The sequence below is a fragment of the Mytilus galloprovincialis genome, chromosome 8 (genome assembly GCF_965363235.1).
Source record: "Mytilus galloprovincialis chromosome 8, xbMytGall1.hap1.1, whole genome shotgun sequence".
Lineage (NCBI taxonomy): Eukaryota > Metazoa > Mollusca > Bivalvia > Mytilida > Mytilidae > Mytilus > Mytilus galloprovincialis.
In genome coordinates, this window is record NC_134845.1 from 43,369,668 (window position 1) to 43,389,143 (window position 19,476).

The 19,476-nt window shown below is 32.1% G+C and overlaps 1 protein-coding gene across 4 annotated transcripts in view; it reads right to left on the reverse strand.

Annotated features, from left to right (window-relative positions):
- Positions 1 to 19,476, reverse strand: part of LOC143042002 (inverted formin-2-like) — a 60,245-nt gene that overhangs the window by 18,961 nt on the left and 21,808 nt on the right. For all 4 annotated transcript variants that reach the window (XM_076214207.1, XM_076214206.1, XM_076214205.1 and 1 more), the window contains one exon: positions 1,225 to 1,340. In XM_076214207.1, coding sequence (XP_076070322.1) covers positions 1,225 to 1,340 — 116 coding nt within the window. The remainder of the gene's footprint in view (positions 1 to 1,224; positions 1,341 to 19,476) is intronic.

Below are 19,476 nucleotides of genomic sequence, written 5' to 3' on the forward strand. Positions count from 1 at the left end.
ATCCGACCTATTTGGTTTCTTTTTTCACATAATCTTTATGCATTTATTGAATATCAAAGTCAGTAGCCTGTCAAATCATTGTCTTCTCGATTTCATTAAAGTATAGCATCCTGGTCTGACTCCGATAACATCGTTTGGAAGTTGGCCGCATAATGACAATATTCAGTTAAAAATGGTTAAAATGAAGACTATTTCATAAGGTTTTATTTAATTATCAAGCACAAATATCATTTGCAAGCTACCGATTTGGTCGATCACAAATGATACGTTGCAGATAAGAAAAAAAAACAATCATCAAAACAATATACATGAAAATAAATATAGAACAAACTGAACCTGACTAAAAAAATGGTTATGAACTCGTGAGTTCCGGAAAGGGTCCTGCTGAATAATGACTAGCGACTCTCAACTAAATACCAAATGTTGTAAAATATCTCCGTATGTATGATCATTAATAATCATCAAAACCTTTTTAATAACAAGCCATGAAAGACCCCAAAATTACAAATATGAACAGCATTTAACTTTGTTAAATGTTAAAACCAATTGTTATTCTATCCATCTTTTAAGGGTAATGATTTATATTGATGAACCTTTATCCAATCCTGTTGTTTAAACATGATTGATTTCTACAATAATATCTTTGAGTTTAAACTGATGATACCTGTCCTCTTGGTGACAGAAAATATCATTCCTTAAAAATATCGGTTAACTCTGTAATGACAATTACTTTAGTATTCGATAGCCCGTAGTTTCTATGTCTTGAAATAATTAGAAAACAGAAACAATAATGAAATACTGACAAAATTTCACAATGGTTTGTTTTTATTCTTAAATGAATAGTATGAAATACATGTATAAAAAAATATCCGTTCAGACAATAAATCATGGACCTCAACAATGTTTGTTTTATATGGACCTTTAATATTATGGCAGGCATTTTTTATTAATATTTTAATTAGTATTTGAATCTAACACAGTGTATGTTTTATGTTTTTGTCTTTGATTTGTTTTAATTACCATGCTGAATGTACAGCGCCTTAGAGTAACTTTTATTTTCTATATAGGGCGCTCTATCTTTTTTCATTATTATTATTATTATTGTAAAGATGTTGGACACGACTATTATTTATAATGAGTAAAAAAGTCAATGATATGATTAAACAATATTTATTAGTAATGGTGTAAACATATTTCGTTGATGAAAGAAATAATACTACTCACTCTGAAACTATCTAGTGCTTCTATTGTCAAATCATATCCTTCTTTGGAATAAACACACAGAGCAGACAATAATTCGAAAACTTGTTTCTTTACCATAACATTGTTTGTATCTAAGGCTGAAAGGAATAACATAAAAACTTGAACAGTTATGAAGTCTAAATAGTTATTAAAAGTACCAGGATTATAATTTAGTACGCCAGACGCGCGTTTCGTCTACATAAGACTAAATGTTCAGCATAGAAAAAATAAGGTAAGTGATGTTCAAATATGTAACAAAGACATATCAATAAAAAAAAACATGTTAAGTATAAACGATGAGCAGTATACGTACCAGAATGCATTCTGACGACCCGAATAAGAGGTATGTATGCAATTTTGATCGAGTAAATATACCCAAAGGCTATGATAGAAACCTGTAAGAGGTAAAAGTATATATCTCCTTTCATTATAAGTATGAGTTACTAAATTTTGATACTTAATATTATCATATTTTTATAAATGATGGATGTTAACACTAAAATCAAGTTATCTCGCATCTATGTTTTTGGTTTAGGATTTTCGGTCGGTGCTCCTATATGGTATTAGGGTAGATATAATTAGTTCAAGCATTTGACCACCATTACCAAAAGTTTGAATTAATTTCAAAACATGAAGAACAGGGTTAAAGGTAGAAAAGAGTTCAGTCCTTCCTATCCGATCCCATTCAGACAGTTTTCATCAACATAATATAACTGGCGTTATAGACACATTCTAATAGAAATAATAATGTCAGTTAAAATCATGAACATGCGCTGTTTTAGATAATTGAAATTAAACATTTACAATAATACAAGACAAAGAAGATTTTCTCCGTATCATATTTAAGTTCTATCAGGAGAATATATAACAAGGTTGCAAATTAAACAAAACCAGCAATTTGCGTCCCCGAAAACAAATGATATCGAATTTTTACTACCTTCATTATTAGCTTTATATTCTAGCTTAAAAGATTATTACTCTCTGTCTATTTTTGTCCTGATACATACAATGACATTGTTTAAGGTCTCTTGTACTCAAAATCAATTCACTTAAATTATTTAAAATGTGTGTTGACGTTATAAAGCGGGAAATGGATACAAAGAAGGAAATGAAACAGAAATTGTTCTCATTTTCTAAAATAAAACAAAGAAATATTTGATTTCAAATATTTTTTCTCGTAACTTTTTAATGTTATTTTCCAAAAATCGCCTTACATGGCATAGTTTTATATTTTCTTGAATCCCTATCATTTTCCTAACTTGCCATATTAATACTGATATACAACGTATGCATCAATTACCTACGTCAATTAAACAGCAGGAAACTGAAGATATTACAAACAGTATATCATTGATTATGGTTCAAGAGTCAAAAACAATCGATGTGTGCATATTGGTGTTTGTTCACATTACTATAAGACGCGTCACGGTACTTTTCTATCCCAAATTCATGTATTTGGTTTTAATGTTATATTTATTATTCTCATCGGATTTTGTCCAATGCTTAGTCCGTTTCTGTGTGTGTTGCATTTTAATGTTGTGTCGTTGTTTTCCTCTTATATTTAATGCGTTTCCCTCAGTTTTGGTTTGCTACCCCGATTTTGTTTTTTGTCCATAGATTTACGAGTTTTGAACAGCGGTATAATTGTGCATGTTGTATGAACTTCAACTCTCTTGACATTAGATGCGTCGATAGGGTAAGGATTTCCTGTCATGAGCAATTTGTCTTCACTAATACTCCAGGATTCATTTCCGGTTAAAAGGTATCATGCATTTTTTCTGAGTATGTTTGAACAAAAATTACTCGGATTCATGATTATTGGCTTCATCTTTCGGCAATAAAGGAAGAAGAAGGATTACCATCTTCAATAGCCGTGAAATAAAATATCGTATGTCTCATTATAGTAATCAAAGGTACTAGGCTTATAATTTGATATGTCAGACGCGCGTTTCGTCTACATAAGACTCATCAGTGACGCTCAGATCTAATGAGTAAGAAAGCCAAAACAAGTACAAAGTTGAAGAGCATTGAGAATCCAAAATTACAAAAACGGCTTAGGTAATCTTTGTCTGGGATAAGCAAATCCTTAGTAATAAGAATAATTCATATTTTTGCAAACTGAATAAACAAAATTTCTCAGGAAGTACACAGGTAAACTTTAAGAATAGTAAAATTGAGACAAAAAAAAATGTTTCATTTCACCTATATCGATTTAGATACCTTAGCTGCAGGTAAAAGTAAAATTAAGATGACAAATCGCAAGACATGTCTATACACCTATAAAAATTAGAGTACTGGGCCTTTTATAGCTGACTATGTGGTATGGGTTTTGCTCATGGTTGAAGGCCTTACGGTGACCTATAGTTGTTAATGTCTGTCATTTTGGTCTTTTGTGGATAGTTGTCTCATTGGCAATCATACCACATCTTCTTTTTTATATTAGTATGATTGACCGAAACATTTAATAATTGCTGATTTTTACTGAAAATGGTAGCTACATATTGCCATGATGTGTAAATGGTGGCATGAACACTGCTAGATCTAAATATTTACAATATAAAATTAAAAATGGCAACAGGGGAGTGTTTCTAAGAGACTACAACCGGATTAAAGAGCAGAAAATAGTCGAAGGCCACCATTGGTCGTCAACACAGCGAGAATATCCCGCTTTCGGAAGAAGGTTTCAGCTGGCCACTTAATTCAAATTATCCGTTTCAATAATATAAGATCAAATGTTACTTTGTTAATATGAATTCACTTAATTCACTTAATTCCTTAAAAACATCGTTATAATGGCTATACGAATATACTTTGGAGTATCCGTAAACTGTTACAATCTGCATTCACCTTTTAAGTTAGACAATGAAAGAATCCCCAGTGGGACATTTCACGGATTATCATCGGGATTTTCATGGCGAAATGCAATAAATAAAAGGAATATAATTGATACAGAGTCTAAACAAGGTTTATTTCACAGTATAAGGGGGAAGAGCACATCTTATATGTTTTTCTTCATTCAATTGTACTGTCATCTGAAGGAGAGTAGAGCGAATGTTTAAGTACAAAAAAGGCTTTTTTGAAACTAGTACTTTTAGTCACAACTACTATAGATATAGAAAAATCTAATTGCAAACCAATGGTAAAGTTGGGTTTGCTGTGATGCAGGCTTTATACAATACCGACAAGACAAGATTTTCATTTTGTATTTTTCTTTTGACTCGTGCAGTTACTGTCATTTGTATATTCCTCCTATCTATAGTCCGGCCGATTGGTGCAGATATAGAGCAGAATTGCTCACTTGATGAGGAAAGCATGAAACTTTGCATAGTAGTTCTTGGTTATATATCCTTTGATTTCAGATATGGACCCACTCTGAAAAATCCAATATGGCTGCCATTTTCAAGATGGCGGAAAAACGGTATAAAATTCAAGATTGTCCTAAAAGTATTTTATATAATTTCGGAAATTAAAGTAATGATTCTTAAAAAATGGACTTCATGTTCTTGAATTTGTTATCAATTAATTCAAAAGTATAAAACAAATAATTTGGGTATTTCTATAACACATAAGTTGCAAATATAGCTGCATATACAAAAACAAATAGTGAAATTCAAAATGTTAATCAATATCATAATGTAACATGTTATTGTAATTGTTCTTTAAACGCTTTCAGTTTTAATGGTTGGAATGAAATAGGTTGAAACGAGTCGATTGACGTTAATATAGGTCGGATAAACTCATCTGAACTTTGAGGCAGTGCCGAGGGCACCTTGTCTCGTGTCTCTTCAATGCCACGTCTTACGTCACTTATCGCGTTTGCATCTGCCGTACCCACTACATCGTCAAATTATTCTATGTAATCAATAGGTGTACCTTTCTTCAGGCGGATTAGACGATTGCCATCATTTAAAATGGTTAAGGGGCAACTATTTCCTTTTCCAACTACGTACGTAACCAATTTGCAACATTTCAGCGAGCATGGTCCTAAAATGCACTCCTGGTCAGCACTTTTATTAGTCTTAATGGTAACAGTCATGTTTGAATTTGGTGGAACTGTGATGGTTCGTTTTATGCAAACTAGCTGAGTTAAAATCTCGTTTCCACTATTAACAAATGACGCATTTATCTCTTTATTGTTAATGGTAATTGTGGGACTACTCAGGTTTATCACTGCGATCAGTGTGTCCAAAATAACTAGCCTAAGTATAACATCGTCTGTTAATGGCTCTTTGCACACATCCCATTGTATGTTTACTCTATTAATGTCGAGAGTCGTTCCTTATAATCTTCTCAATAACAAGCTGTTAACCTCACCACATAGCGTTACGTTCTCCAAATCTCAATTTTCTACCGGAATTAATTTCTCATTTACTAATGTTATCATTGCAGCAGTGTCCACAATCATGCTCACATTCTGGGCATGTGTAGTACCTCGTACTACTAAGCTATTTCAAATGGTTCGTCTGATGACAATATTGGACGAGGCACTGGGCCTCTGTTCGATTGTGTGATAAGATGATGTTTCATTGCCAATAGACTTTGGAATCTGAGTTGTCCTACTGACCCGACCCTTTGCTCCATTGTTGAGGTTAAACTTTGATTTGCTCCGTATCCTGGTGAAGGTGACCGTTGTCTAAAATATTCGGGATTTCTGGAGTTTGTCCGTGGAGATGCTAACCGTTGTCTTTAGGGACTATATGATCTCTAGCTTAGTGGGGGTGTTACTGATCGATAGGCATTAAGCTTGGATGTACTTCTATCTGCCGATTTACCGCGATTGTATTGCTCAATAGATCTTCCACGTTTATATTGATCAGGTGATCTTCCATTGAACTGGTGATCTTCCATGATTTTTTTATCAGAAGAACCGAGATTATATTGATCGGCCAATCCAGTGTGAGGTTATGTAACTCATAATCCAAAGGACTGCTCATATTTTCTTTAACGGTGGTCGATGGTCATAATTGGCACCTTTTTATCCATATATCGCCATCTGGTTTGCTTTTGAGGTTTTCACGTGTTTTAACGCCTTGTTGAATGTTTCTAGGTTCCTCTCTATTACATGCCTTGAAGATTCTTTGTCTTTACATCCTCGACGGAATGTTTTGGTTGCAATCTGGTTTGATCGTCTTCCTTGCTGAAGCGCTGCTCCAAATGAATGCTTTTTAAGGCCTTGGAATCATCATCTGTGTTTACCATGCGAACGTACTCAAAGCCAACATCGGCCTGGCAATCTGGGGCCTATACACATTTTTCCTGATTTCCCATTGTCATCTACCGGCAGTTCGTTCAAATTGGTAAATGGGCGCCTCCCAAGAGATGGATCCTCTTCAATTGAGTTTTTAAATTTGTGGCAGCTGTGGGGTTCGGCTCCGGTCCCTTGCTCATAGATGTTCTTGCCACATGGTATATTCTCTCTCCAGTGAAAAGTCTGAAGAAGAGGTGTTGTCACACTCTTTTTCTTTCCTGTGCCCTTTCCTGGATCGGTCAATGGAGCCAACTTGATGTTATGGGAAGCATATTAGAGCTCCAGAAGCGGACGAGGTTGTCATAATTGGAGTGATAAATGTGGGATTTGCCATTGACTCGACTGGGATGATACCGTAAGTAGGCACTGCATTCAACATTGGAGAAACTTGATAGAATTCATTTGCAGCTAATTGTTTCTGTAATGGTGTGCTGATCTAAACCAAATATTATTGACTCATAGTAGATGGTTAGTGTGCGTAAGAAGACACATAAGCCTTTTGCTGGTATCCTTGATTAGTACTAGAGGTTTATAGTATGTTCTTAAGTGGAGATTGTTGTTGAATAATTTGAACTGTCTCATGCAGGGCCAAGGGCACTGGCATAGGACTTTTCACTTAAGGCGAAGACACCTTCAACAGAGTTGGCACGGTTTATGGTTCATGCGAACTACAATTGTGGAAAGACCCACTGCATGGATTTTATTGTGTACTTTTGATAAACTTGCGTTGTACTGGCTAAGGTCAAATTTTGGCTTAGATGATGTGTCCATTGCAGTAAATATTAACTTCTTTATTTCGATTGTCCACTGATTCATTCACAACAGATGCCAGTTGTTGGAAGGTACCATGCTGTTCAAATGCACTTTGAAATAGAACTGTGTCTCCTTCCTCAGTTGTTGTCAGCTTGTCCATTCGTCTCACCACAACATTGAATATCTTATTGGTCTGACCATCAATTCCGCCAAGCAATTATTACTAGCCTTGTGGTTTATCCTGTCTTCAGACTGCTGAAGTTGCTGATATATTGCTTTCACCTGTTTGTTATTGATATTCATTGCCACTTTCTGTTCAGCTTGAAACGTAATGAGACCAACACATATTTTATATATTCGCGCTTCGCTCTGTTTTATATTGCGGTAAATATCAACTGTTCTTTTAGCATTTGATTTTCTATCTGTCTGAATATTCTTGATACAATTGTTTAATAGTCATTTCTGAGCTGTCCTCTGTTAAAGCGTCTTCAGCTGTGGGTTTCTCAATATCACCAAGTGATTTAGTTTCTGCCATTTCAATGTTCTTGTCCTTGTTGTCCTCAATTCCTGCCATTTCACTGATATGTGTTTAACTGATTCTCAATTCAGTTTAATGTCTCAAATTGCAAAATATTGCGACCAAGAGATAAGATAGGCACTGAATAATATCTTAAGGCAGATAAATCCCAAATTACAGCTTTTATGTGTACCCAAGACAACAAATAGTGCAGCTTTTAATGAAAGCTACTACTGCAGCTTTTTATGAAAGCTACTACTTTGTGTATGAAATGACAAGCAAGGCAAAATCAGAAAGGACAGAACTGGGACAGATATCAAATGACACTATACATCAATAAAATGCTTATATTCAGGTCAATTCTCAATAATGAATATTTGCTTATTTTTCAAGGCGGCCATTTTGAAAATAGCCGCCATTTTGTATTTAAAAAATAGAACAAAACAAAATCTTGCTAAGTACACCAAGTCATTCAAATATGTTGATTTTTGTGCACCCAGCACCAAATCCACTGTGGTTTGTGCAATACTGGAAAATATTTTAGAACGTACGGCAGCCATCTTGAAATAGGCCGCCATATTGAATTTTGAGGATGGGTCCATAGCTAATATTGCTCAGTACACAAAAATGTACCATCATGCAAAAATTGGTGCTTTCCTCATTATTTGAGCAATTTTTTCACCGATCGGCCGGACTACTAAGGATCTTTCCCTAAGAATAGATGTAACACAAAAGACAAAAATTTGACATAATTATTTCATTTGTAAAGTGTGGATATTATAGCTTTAAAGTGTTCCCAATGATGATCTGGAATAGTCTTTGTAATGCTTTTATTGTATTGCATTACTTCACATCACGAATTTCAGAAAATCATAAAAACATGACCGTATTTATAGCTGTTTCATCATATCTTGAAAAAGAGACAATGTTTACTACTAGTATTGAAATTTGTGAGACGAGATCAAACAAAGTATTAAAAATATACAAACGGATTAAAAAATATTTCTTGATTCCTTGTTTGACTTCGAGAATAAGACAAGAACAGAAAAACGCTTTATTACAAATTCTTGGAAAAAGTTTAAGACCTATTCCGTCTAATTATTAACTATCTTTTGTTGAAATTGTATCCTTTAATTCCAAATTAATTATGCGTAGTCGTCAGTGTTAGAAAATAGGAAATGATGTGAAATTAGTGTCTTTATTACAGAACTTTAAGTCATTGTTATTAACAAAATTGGTTTTTGACAACAGCATAGAATACTAATTAAATATTATAGTCGGTATTCCATGATAAAGGTAATCACTAGAAATAGAGGCTGAAGTATTCAATGTAAGATTTTAAGGTTTTTATTGCAAAAAATATCTAGGATTCTGATTTCAATACCCAATGTGTATGCTCAGAACACATTTAAAACGTTTTGAATATATGTGTCTTATTAACAACAATATTCAATTGACCAAGAAGGTCAACTTTTCGAAATTTTCCGTTACCTAATGCACTCCCCAGTTTCTGAATCGAATAAGATCACCATCAGGATATTTTTATGCAATCCATCAAGGTATTTATATTACAAATTTGCCTTAAATAATGATGGAAAAGTTTTAAATATTAGTCGCAACAGGTTTTCTTTCCAGTTCTATAAACATTTTCGAAATTTTCCTTTGACTGATTCAGACGATTCGCAAATTTAAGAATCGACTAAGCTCTCCATCTTGTCATTAATGCTCCATCGGGGTATTTATATTAAATACATGCTAGAAAGGCTTCCAGTTCTGTAAAACATATCATTGAATTTATTTTATCCTGCCATTAGGTACAGCCCTACATATATGCTGTATCTGTATACGTATCTATGGAACGCGGGAAGCACATTGATAGATAATCACAATTTATCGGGGATAATGATAGTTTATTGGTCGACCATTATAGATGTACGGTGTAAAGTATACTTTACTGTTGATCATCATAGATGATCTACTTAATGTGACTCGCGCGCAGACAATGATAGTTTCTTCTTTGATAATGCATTAACAGTCGATTAGGTGAATTGTTTCGACAATGACAGTTAACCTCGACCAAGTAAATTAAAACACGAGTCGTAAGTTCGATGATTTTGAATAAAACCGGAAATGCTTGCCAATTGTAAAATCGATTTTGATTGGCGGTCAATTTTTTTCTACTGTTGCTTTACGAATTGACGAAAACGACAACACTTCAAGAGAGGGGATGGAAGTTAATTCATTAAAACAATAGTTACTCTTTCTAAAACATGTTGTGTGGATGGAAGTTAATTCTTTAAAACAAAAGTTACTCTTTCTAGAACATGATCAATAGGTAGTTTGAAAAATTTAATTTCGGACTTCACAAATTTAGACATCCTTGTAAAATAATAATATATTATTACAAACAATGTTGAAATAATAATACTCGAGTTCAATTTGAAATATTTTCCATACGCTAACCCTCATAATAAATCTTACTATTTACATATAGGAGTAAACAAATACTGACTTGTAAAAGTAAGAAACGATAGCAACAGTTGACTAAGTGATTGTTTGCTACAGTCAATTAACAAAAACTTTTCAAGATCCTGTATCCGCCACAGAGTAGACTTTAAAAAAACACCTTCAAGTATATGTCAATACTTGTTCCGTCAATCGATGTGAGTGCAAAACGACTCTGTTGTACAACGCTTAACTCGTTTACAAATATTGAATTTATAAATATTGGTTTCATCACACTTGGACACAAAAATATAACTTGATATGATATCTCAATAACATTTCTTTTTTGCTTTAATGGAATCTGTCTGTTTTGTCAAAGGAAAAATTTATAATGAACAAATCAATTACAAAATGTATCATTGTTTTTAATGCTTAATAAGTTGTTTTATCAAAGGAAAAAAGTCATAATGAACAAATAAGTACGAAGTTCTTATAATAAAGATGATAACTTCTTTTCCATTTAGTAATAAAAAAAAATCCATTTAATGAATTAATTATTTTTCATTTCATTTTATGGACTTCGTTTCGTTACTAGACGATGAAAATGTACTTTTCTTAATTATTTAGTCTTTTATTATCTTATAAACTAATTTCAGATTCCTAAAAGGGGAATTCATGAAATACATTTTATACATCTGTACTCTTAAACGTAGCTCGTAGACAATTAACTATTTTTATGTTATGATATTGTCTGGCAAAATGAACGCACTATATACCAATAAAACGGATATGAATCGTAGGATTCTGGAAACGCCAGAAAAAAAATCCACGTAATTATTATTGAATAATATAAGGATTGGTAAGCATTATATCTGGTACTTTGACGATCAAGCCTGCTTCCTTAGTACTTGTATTTTGTATAGTGCGTTGGACTCTATATTTCGTATGGAAACATGCTGTTATTCATTCGTTTTATGTGTTTTGTCATTTGCTTTTGCCATTTGATTAGGACTTTCCTTTTTGAATTTTCCTCGGAGTTCAGTATTTTTGTGATTTTCCTTTTTTCTTTTTTTCTTTTGGCCTCTACATTTCTTGTCAGAAAAAAAAAACAATTGTAAATCTAAACATTGGTTTTGTGACTTTATATCTTGCATTGTGACTGTTACAATTACTTGGTTGCCCATCCCCTTTAAGTTTAATTTGTACAATGGTCTTTGTCCAAAAATCCACACAATATAAGAATATAATTTGAGAGTGTATCATGCCTTGAATTGTAGACATAGTTGCTTGAAAACCGGTTTTATACGCAAACATGATTCCACATTTTTTTTTTCTTCAGAAATGACAAGTTTTACGGGAAACTTAAAACTTCATATAATACAATTTTTTAATTAGATTGTGCTTTTTTAAAAATCAATAGTCATTCTACCGATCTGTTAAAATTTTATTACAAAACAAAAAAGTTGTCGTATATATAGCACCTTAAGCCTTGCACTGTTTGATTTTCACGCCATTAATAATGGCAAGGGACTTCGTTCAATATAATGGAGGTTTTATTGTAAGTTCATTCAGACACATAGCATTGTCCTATAACGATTTTCTATCACGATCAATTGGGTTTAGCGGAATTAAGTTATATAAGCATCTTTACTTCCGGGAATATTCCTAAAGGATTGAACTATAACAAATTGCAACTTTTCTACACCAAATGGTCTAAAAAGTTATGTCATCATACGTGATTAATATAATTTCCTCAGACATCGTTAACAGCTCAATACGTTCACAAACATAAAGTTAATAAAATCTAGACATTTACTAAAGAACGGTCGTTGATGTATCACTTAACAATGAAAAAGATAACGTACATGTGGTGTCAAGTGCATGCATGCAAAAAACGCGCGACATCCCGTGTAGAAATCAATTGGTAACACATTGTCAATTACCCATACTGGCCATAGCTTGGTGCGATTTTTTTAAAATTGTTAAACATTTCAAATATTTCAATACGGTATGGGCTTTGTTCATGTTGAAAGCCGTATTTATCAAAGGTACCAGGATTATAATTTAGTACGCCAGACGCGCGTTTCGTCAACATAAGACTCATTAGTGACGCTCATATCAAAATATTTATAAAGCCAAACAAGTAAAAAGTTGAAGAGCATTGAGGATCAAAAATTCCAAAAAGTTGTGCCAAATACGGCTATGGTAATCTATGCCTGGGATAAGAAAATCCTTAGTGTTTCGAAAAATTCAAAGTTTTGTAAACAGGAAATTTAGAAAAATGGCCACATTATTGATATTCATGTATTCAGTGTCCTATACATGTTTATAACCATGTCTATTGGTCACTTGTGGATACTAGGTGTCTCATTGACAATAATACTACATAAGTCTCCTAGGTTTTATAACTATGAAAATGTTTTCGAAAAAATTTACCAAGTAAATTTCAATGTGGCATATTCTCTTTGACTATACATAAAACAACCTGTTCACAAATTAAAGTAATAGCGCAAGTATTCAATTTCACATTTCCAAACAAACTACTATATGGAAATCAACACAAACACGCACTGTTACGCTTTAAAACTATAGATATGTTTTGTTTAGAAAGAAACCAACTTAGGTATTCTTACTTTAAATATATAGTTAACTTATATAACATGGTTAAAAATGTTGAGGCTTTCAATTAATGTCGACGACAATTTTTAAACCATAAAACATTACCGGGGAGTATGAAATGAAACTAATGCAAAACGCAATAATTTTCCAATATTTCTAAAAGTAAGTAGACTACTATTCTTTACAAATAAATCAACAAAATAAAATGCATGTTCATATATTACAAGACAACATGCGTACGTGGAATTAATGACAAAATAACATCTTGTAGCTTGATTGACAGCAATGTACTTCGAGGGTGTAACATATTTCACATTTAATTTCATCTTTCTATCCGTTTTACTGAGTACATTTCTATCTTTTCTCATCCGTTCAACATTCAAACTAATTTAACAATCAAAGCATAGGACTCGATCCAAATAGCAATCACGTGGTAAAACACAAACATTAGGACGAGAAACTCGTATGTATGATAAAAGTTCTTGTAAACTACAGCGTCAACATAATTGTGTCAAGAAAGAAAATCAGATTGACATCCAAGTTGACAAAACTACAAGTGCCGCAACATAACTCAATATCCTATCTATTTAGTAGCTAGAGATTAGGTCTAATCTCATTTTCAATATATATACAATGCTACACAATGTTGTTACATCTCACCACTACTCTACTTTCATCAAATCGATCAGCGAGAAAATAAAGTAGCTAACTGTATGTCTTATGTCGAAATACATTTTCTATAGCTGCTATCAAATTAACCGATCTGTCAATTACTTTCCTATGTCTCTTTTAGAAGATTTTGCATCTTCATTAAAGAATACAACAGAATAAAACCATTTATCAAGTAATGTTATGGAGTACTATTGAATTATGTATTAATATACAACAATCAAGTAAGAACAAATTAAATGGAGCATTGTTTTGTGTGTAAATGTGTTCTTGTTGTACTAACATTGGTATTTTAGAGTTCAGAGTGTTCCTTTACTTATTTCATTGTACGTTCTTCGATGCTCCTTTTTTCTTTCTTTTAACAATCGAAATTAAAAGAAGTGGAAAAACCTAGTTTTAATCATCCCACCATGTGCACATAAGATAGGTTTAATAGAGTTCAGAGTTTTTCTTAACTAATTCTATTTTACGTTTTTCAATGATGCTTTTTTTCGTCTAACGATCGAATCTAATAGAAGTGGAAAAACCTAGTTTTAGCCAACATGTCCATGTAATAGTAAATGTATATGGTTCATGTGCATTTGTAATGAAGAACAGAACAGATGCGAGATGCACACATAACAGGTTGTTGGGCAAAACATATATGCGCTTAATATTTGAAAAAAACTTTATCGCAAAGTATGGTTTAGGTGATTTTCTTTTTATATGGCACTTTTAATTTTAATATATGCACCTTATCATTAACTTTTCACCGGCCTTTAAAGTATTTCTACCGAAAATATACCTTCGAAGAGAGGTGAGTTGTCTCTCTTTAATATTCATTGATGCAGCGCAAGATCAAATTCCACTTTATAATAGGAAACAGAAAATGTACTAATTAGCTCTAAATGACAAAATTAGTTATTCATAGCCGGTGTAAGTTCATTACTATTCTTATGAAATTCCACAGTGTATTAACTAACAGGTATATACTCGAATAATTTTTTCGTCTGTTACATTTGTGAAATAGCTAGAAATTATTTTCTATCTTCCTTATTACGAAATTAAACCGTGGCCTTCCAAATGTCTATAACTTTAAAGCAATAAAAGTAATATATAAAGTTATATAAACAAGAAGGGTTCAAAACTTACAAAAGATAAGCTGATATGTTTACAATTATTATCAGACGTGAATAAAGAAATATGAAATATATATAAAAAAAACACTCTTTTCATAATTTGATTCAGTTGATTCGTATCTAAATTCAAACCAAATTGAACTTTATTTTACTGCTATTTTGAGAATGATTGAATACTAATGATTTGATTCATCTCAACTTCCCCCTAAAATAGACAAAGTTGAAATCCATTTGACACACAATCTGTGTCGAGGTTAAGAATACGTTCAAGATGATATAAGAATAGTATTTAAAATTACTGTAGAGGCAAGAACATAAACGCATTGTGCAAAATAGAATCATTTGAGAGGTATTAAGAAAGTACTTTTATATAACTATAATACGGCGATGGTCAATGAGATAATTTGCCACCACAAAAAAAAAAACAAAAACAATTTAGGGCTACAGATGGATGTTGTGGATAATTAAACAAGACAATACTAACGAAGACTAAAGAAGAAAACGATTGCTGATAATATCTTTAATTAAAACCTTTCTGAGAAGTGGTTAACACAAATTCCGATCTAAAGGCGGGTCTCCAGTATTAAATTCAGCCAAAAATAATGATATTTTAAGTTTTAACGTGTATCGATTTAACTAACTATGGTAGCACAAATAGCAAATATTTCAAAATGCTGTACTATAAAAGGGTCATCGGTGGCAAATAGATAAACTTCAGTGACTACCAGCATGATAACACTGAGATTTCGAATGACGCTCATGATAGATGCATTCAACTCCTATCTTAAATAACTAGTATTGATATTTCCTGCTGAAGGTTGTCTGTTCTATCAGCGTATCCCGCCTTCCTTCACAAATAAAAACTGTCCGACACTGTTAAAGTGGCGTAAAACACGAGCCACAATCAAAAAAAAGAAATAATAAAACAAATTCTTTCAAGGTAGTACATGTAAGCGTATATTTCAAATATGGACTGTCATGTGATTTCTTTCATGGTCGTCATTACGAACTTATTGAACATAAAGTAGATAACATTTGTCAAGGTGTTATGATACATTGATCCTGTAAACATATGTCATTTTTTTAAGCTTCACTCATTATCTTAGTTTTGTATACGGAATATCAATCAAAAACCTTCCTATGCTACTTTGATCCAATCAAAGATCTAGAAGACCTTTTTTCTATTCGAACTTATTGACCATTAAGGGGTGAAATTCTCCCTAGGTGCTTTGATACATAGATCATGTAAACACATGTTCATGCCTAAAGCTAAATTGCACTATTGTCGATTTTTGAAACTGAAATCTTTAGTCAAAATAAAAATATATATATATATATGTCGCGTATAAAGATCCATTTTTTTTTCGTTCTTCTTCACCGATAACTTTCACATATTTTATTTTTAAATAACAAAAAAAAAAAGAAAATGAAAAAAAATCATTCACTCATTTATTATGGATGTATAAGGAATGTCGATCAAAACCTTTCCTACACTACTTCGACCCAATTAGGGATCTAGAAGTCTTTTTTTTTCTCGTGAAACAATTTAATTCAAACGATTACCTTCTTCGACTGTTACGAAAGAATACAACCTGACAGTCGTTTGTAAAAGAAATTGAAACACCATTAATCCAATTTAATTAGACACGAGAACTTCGATAATATGAACTGATTTAAAATCATTAACCGAAACAGTATTACGACAAACAAGGTCACCTTGAACATAGTGAAATTAATTATTATATTGAAGAAGTGCTTTAATCAGAAAAGTACAATCTACAGTTTAATTTATTTGCTGTTAAGTCAAAACCATTTTGAATTGAACACAATTTGAAAGCAATAAATGCAGTTTGTCTTATTTTTATTTTCTAAAACATTGTAATCACAGTCTCGTATGTTTGCCTTGTATATACATGTGCAGAGCGGGCATTAAAATGGGAAATTTCTAGAATTGGAAGCTATGAACTTTCACATATTTAACAATGAAAAATGACTCGTATTAGAACAGTCGTTAACATCAATCAGAACAAACTCCATGCAAGAACTTGATACATTAATATCGTCCTTGACGAATTAAACATTGAAAACCAATGTGTTGTTTTGTCGAACTTTCCAGACAGAAAAGAAATATCATGGCATTACATGTAAATGAAGAAATAAGGAGATGTTGTATAATTAGCAGTGAGACAACTATTCGTCAGAAACTAAATGACAGAGACTTATACAATTAAAGGTCACTGTAAGGGCTTCAATCATGAACAAAACCCACCCCATCCAGAAAAATAACATTATATCCCACACACCTAAGATAGTGGTGTAAAAATACAACATAAAAGTAACACTACTGATCACTACATGACTACTTATACAATATTTAGATGTCATCAACTCTGGTGCCTTTTTAATACCAAATTCATACTTTTAATTTTTTCTAACCAAGATGGTATCAAATTTTTAAGTATGGAAGCCATTGTGATTAGTGCTTTTTTAATAGGACAGGAGCGGCAGTATATCAAATATAGACAGACTTTTAAAGGCATGCAATATAACACTGATTGTTTTTATGAAAGAAGCAAAATGATACTTAAATGACAAATCGTTATTACCGATTCCGATGAATATACGAGTAGTATACACTAAATGAGAAATCATTATTGCCGATTCTTATATTATACGAGTATAACACAGATATCATGGTATGAGATAAGGAAAGAAATTGATGAATTAATTTCTCTTTCGGAAATATCTTGATAATCCGTTTCCTTAAAATAGCTATTATAAATAGCAGTTTTTCGTTTAGATCAGATCATAAGCTTTAGTTTCTCTTAAATTCAAAATTGTTAGTTTTATGTCGTAGTAAAATATTTGTTATTTCAAGATACAAGACATTAAATTTATTCTTGGTTATTTTCAACAAAGAACTATTAGATATAAATTCTGCAACATGCAAACGAACATTTTATTTGGATAACAAGAATGTTTTTAAGTTCAAAGAGTACTACATAAAGACAGTAGTATAGTGCTGTTCAAAAATCGATTAAAAGAAAACAAATCCGGGTCATGAACTTAACTGAGGGGAACATACCAACTATTAGAGGACAACAACGAAACAACAGAAACACTGAAGTGCAACAAAAACAAACGACAACGCAACATACATAGAAAACAACTATTAGAAAACAACTGCCATATTTCTGACTTTGTACAGGACATTTTAAGAAAAAGGCTGGTTGAACCTGGTGTTGTAGCTATCCAAACTTTGCGCTATATGGCAATGTTAAATATACCGCTAAAATTACAATTTTCAAAATTAGAACTAATAGCAGTGAATCCCACTTTCAATGTTTGGGAGGAAAAGAACAGTTTTAAGGCATAAAAAATAGAAATGTGTGTATATCAAAGCAATACTGTCTCGACAATAAATCTTTTAACATGTTTGAAGTGTCATAAATGTGAAAAAGTTTAGTTTTATGGATATCATATAGTTTCTTTAGCTTATTCTCTTACAAATAAAATTAATTTAGCTAAAGCGTGGGCACATGTGGTTAAAATAAAAATAAAAAAGTTTTATCCTGACTATGTGATGGACGAATTGTGTATGCCCACCTTTAATAGAATGGAAAAACAAAGGTAAAATGGTAGCCATTCATGACATAAAATCAGTACAATTGTTCACATGCATATAAATGTAGCTTTCAGATATTTGCTATAACTTTAACTATATACAATAAACAAGGAATTATTTGAATCTGAAATAACTTTGAATTCTGGAAAATTCATTAGAAATATATGATGAAAACTAATCCAACCAAATATGGTTATTCATAATTCCTTGCTTATATTTTAAACAAACAAAATGAATTATAATGGATTACGCCACTTATACCAAGATGTATCGATTATTCTGACAACTAATATGTCTGGTTGCTAGACTAGACCTATATATGAACCGAGAAGTAAAGAACAAAATAACCTTACCATAATTTATGAAATTTATGAAATTTATTTTGTAACAATAATGAAACTGAAGATTTTAACAAATTTCAAATAAATAAATTCTATAAAAGAAAGATAAATCAAGATAATAGTAAAATTAAATTTTTATCGAATTAAAAAAAGGAAAATTCAAATTTTTGTTTGTCTCGTTATTGATATACAAAGTACCTTGGTATTGTCAATTAAAGTTTTGGTAAGAGTAATGTTTTACACACAATGAGATTTAGCGATGACAACAACAACTATGTTTACATTAGAGATCGTCATAATCAAAAAGTATGCAAATACCAAGACACAATCAACGATCGTAAGTATAAGGTAGAAAATAGCATGGTGAAAAAAGACGAAAAGACAACAACTGCCCAAGAAACACTAACAAGAAAACTAATGTCTACGCATACAAACTAATCATAGATACTAGGATACAATTTTAAACTTACGCCAGACGCGCGTCTTGTCTTCAAATAACTAATAAGTGACGTTCGAATCCAAAAAAATTAAAAAGGCCAAATATAGAAGAAAGTTGAAGAGCATTGAGGACCAAAATTCCTAAAAGTTTTGCCAAATACAGCTAAGATAATATATTCATGAGGTAGAACAGACCTTACTAACAACAGATGAACCATACTAGTTGGGTTGCCTGTTTGATCAGTAACACTAGCCTTGTTTCTCATGACATCCGAAAATAAGTCGCATTTGGTGATACTACTTTAAAAGGAGGACAGGAACAAATTCGTGGTAATCGATATCTTAGTACGTTCCAACTATCCTTGATAAAAGGTTTCAATCATCTGCTTATTTGTGTATACTTTTAGCAATAGCAGATAGGTGATTCGTGTGCATTTATGGTGAATAAAATTTATGAGAGG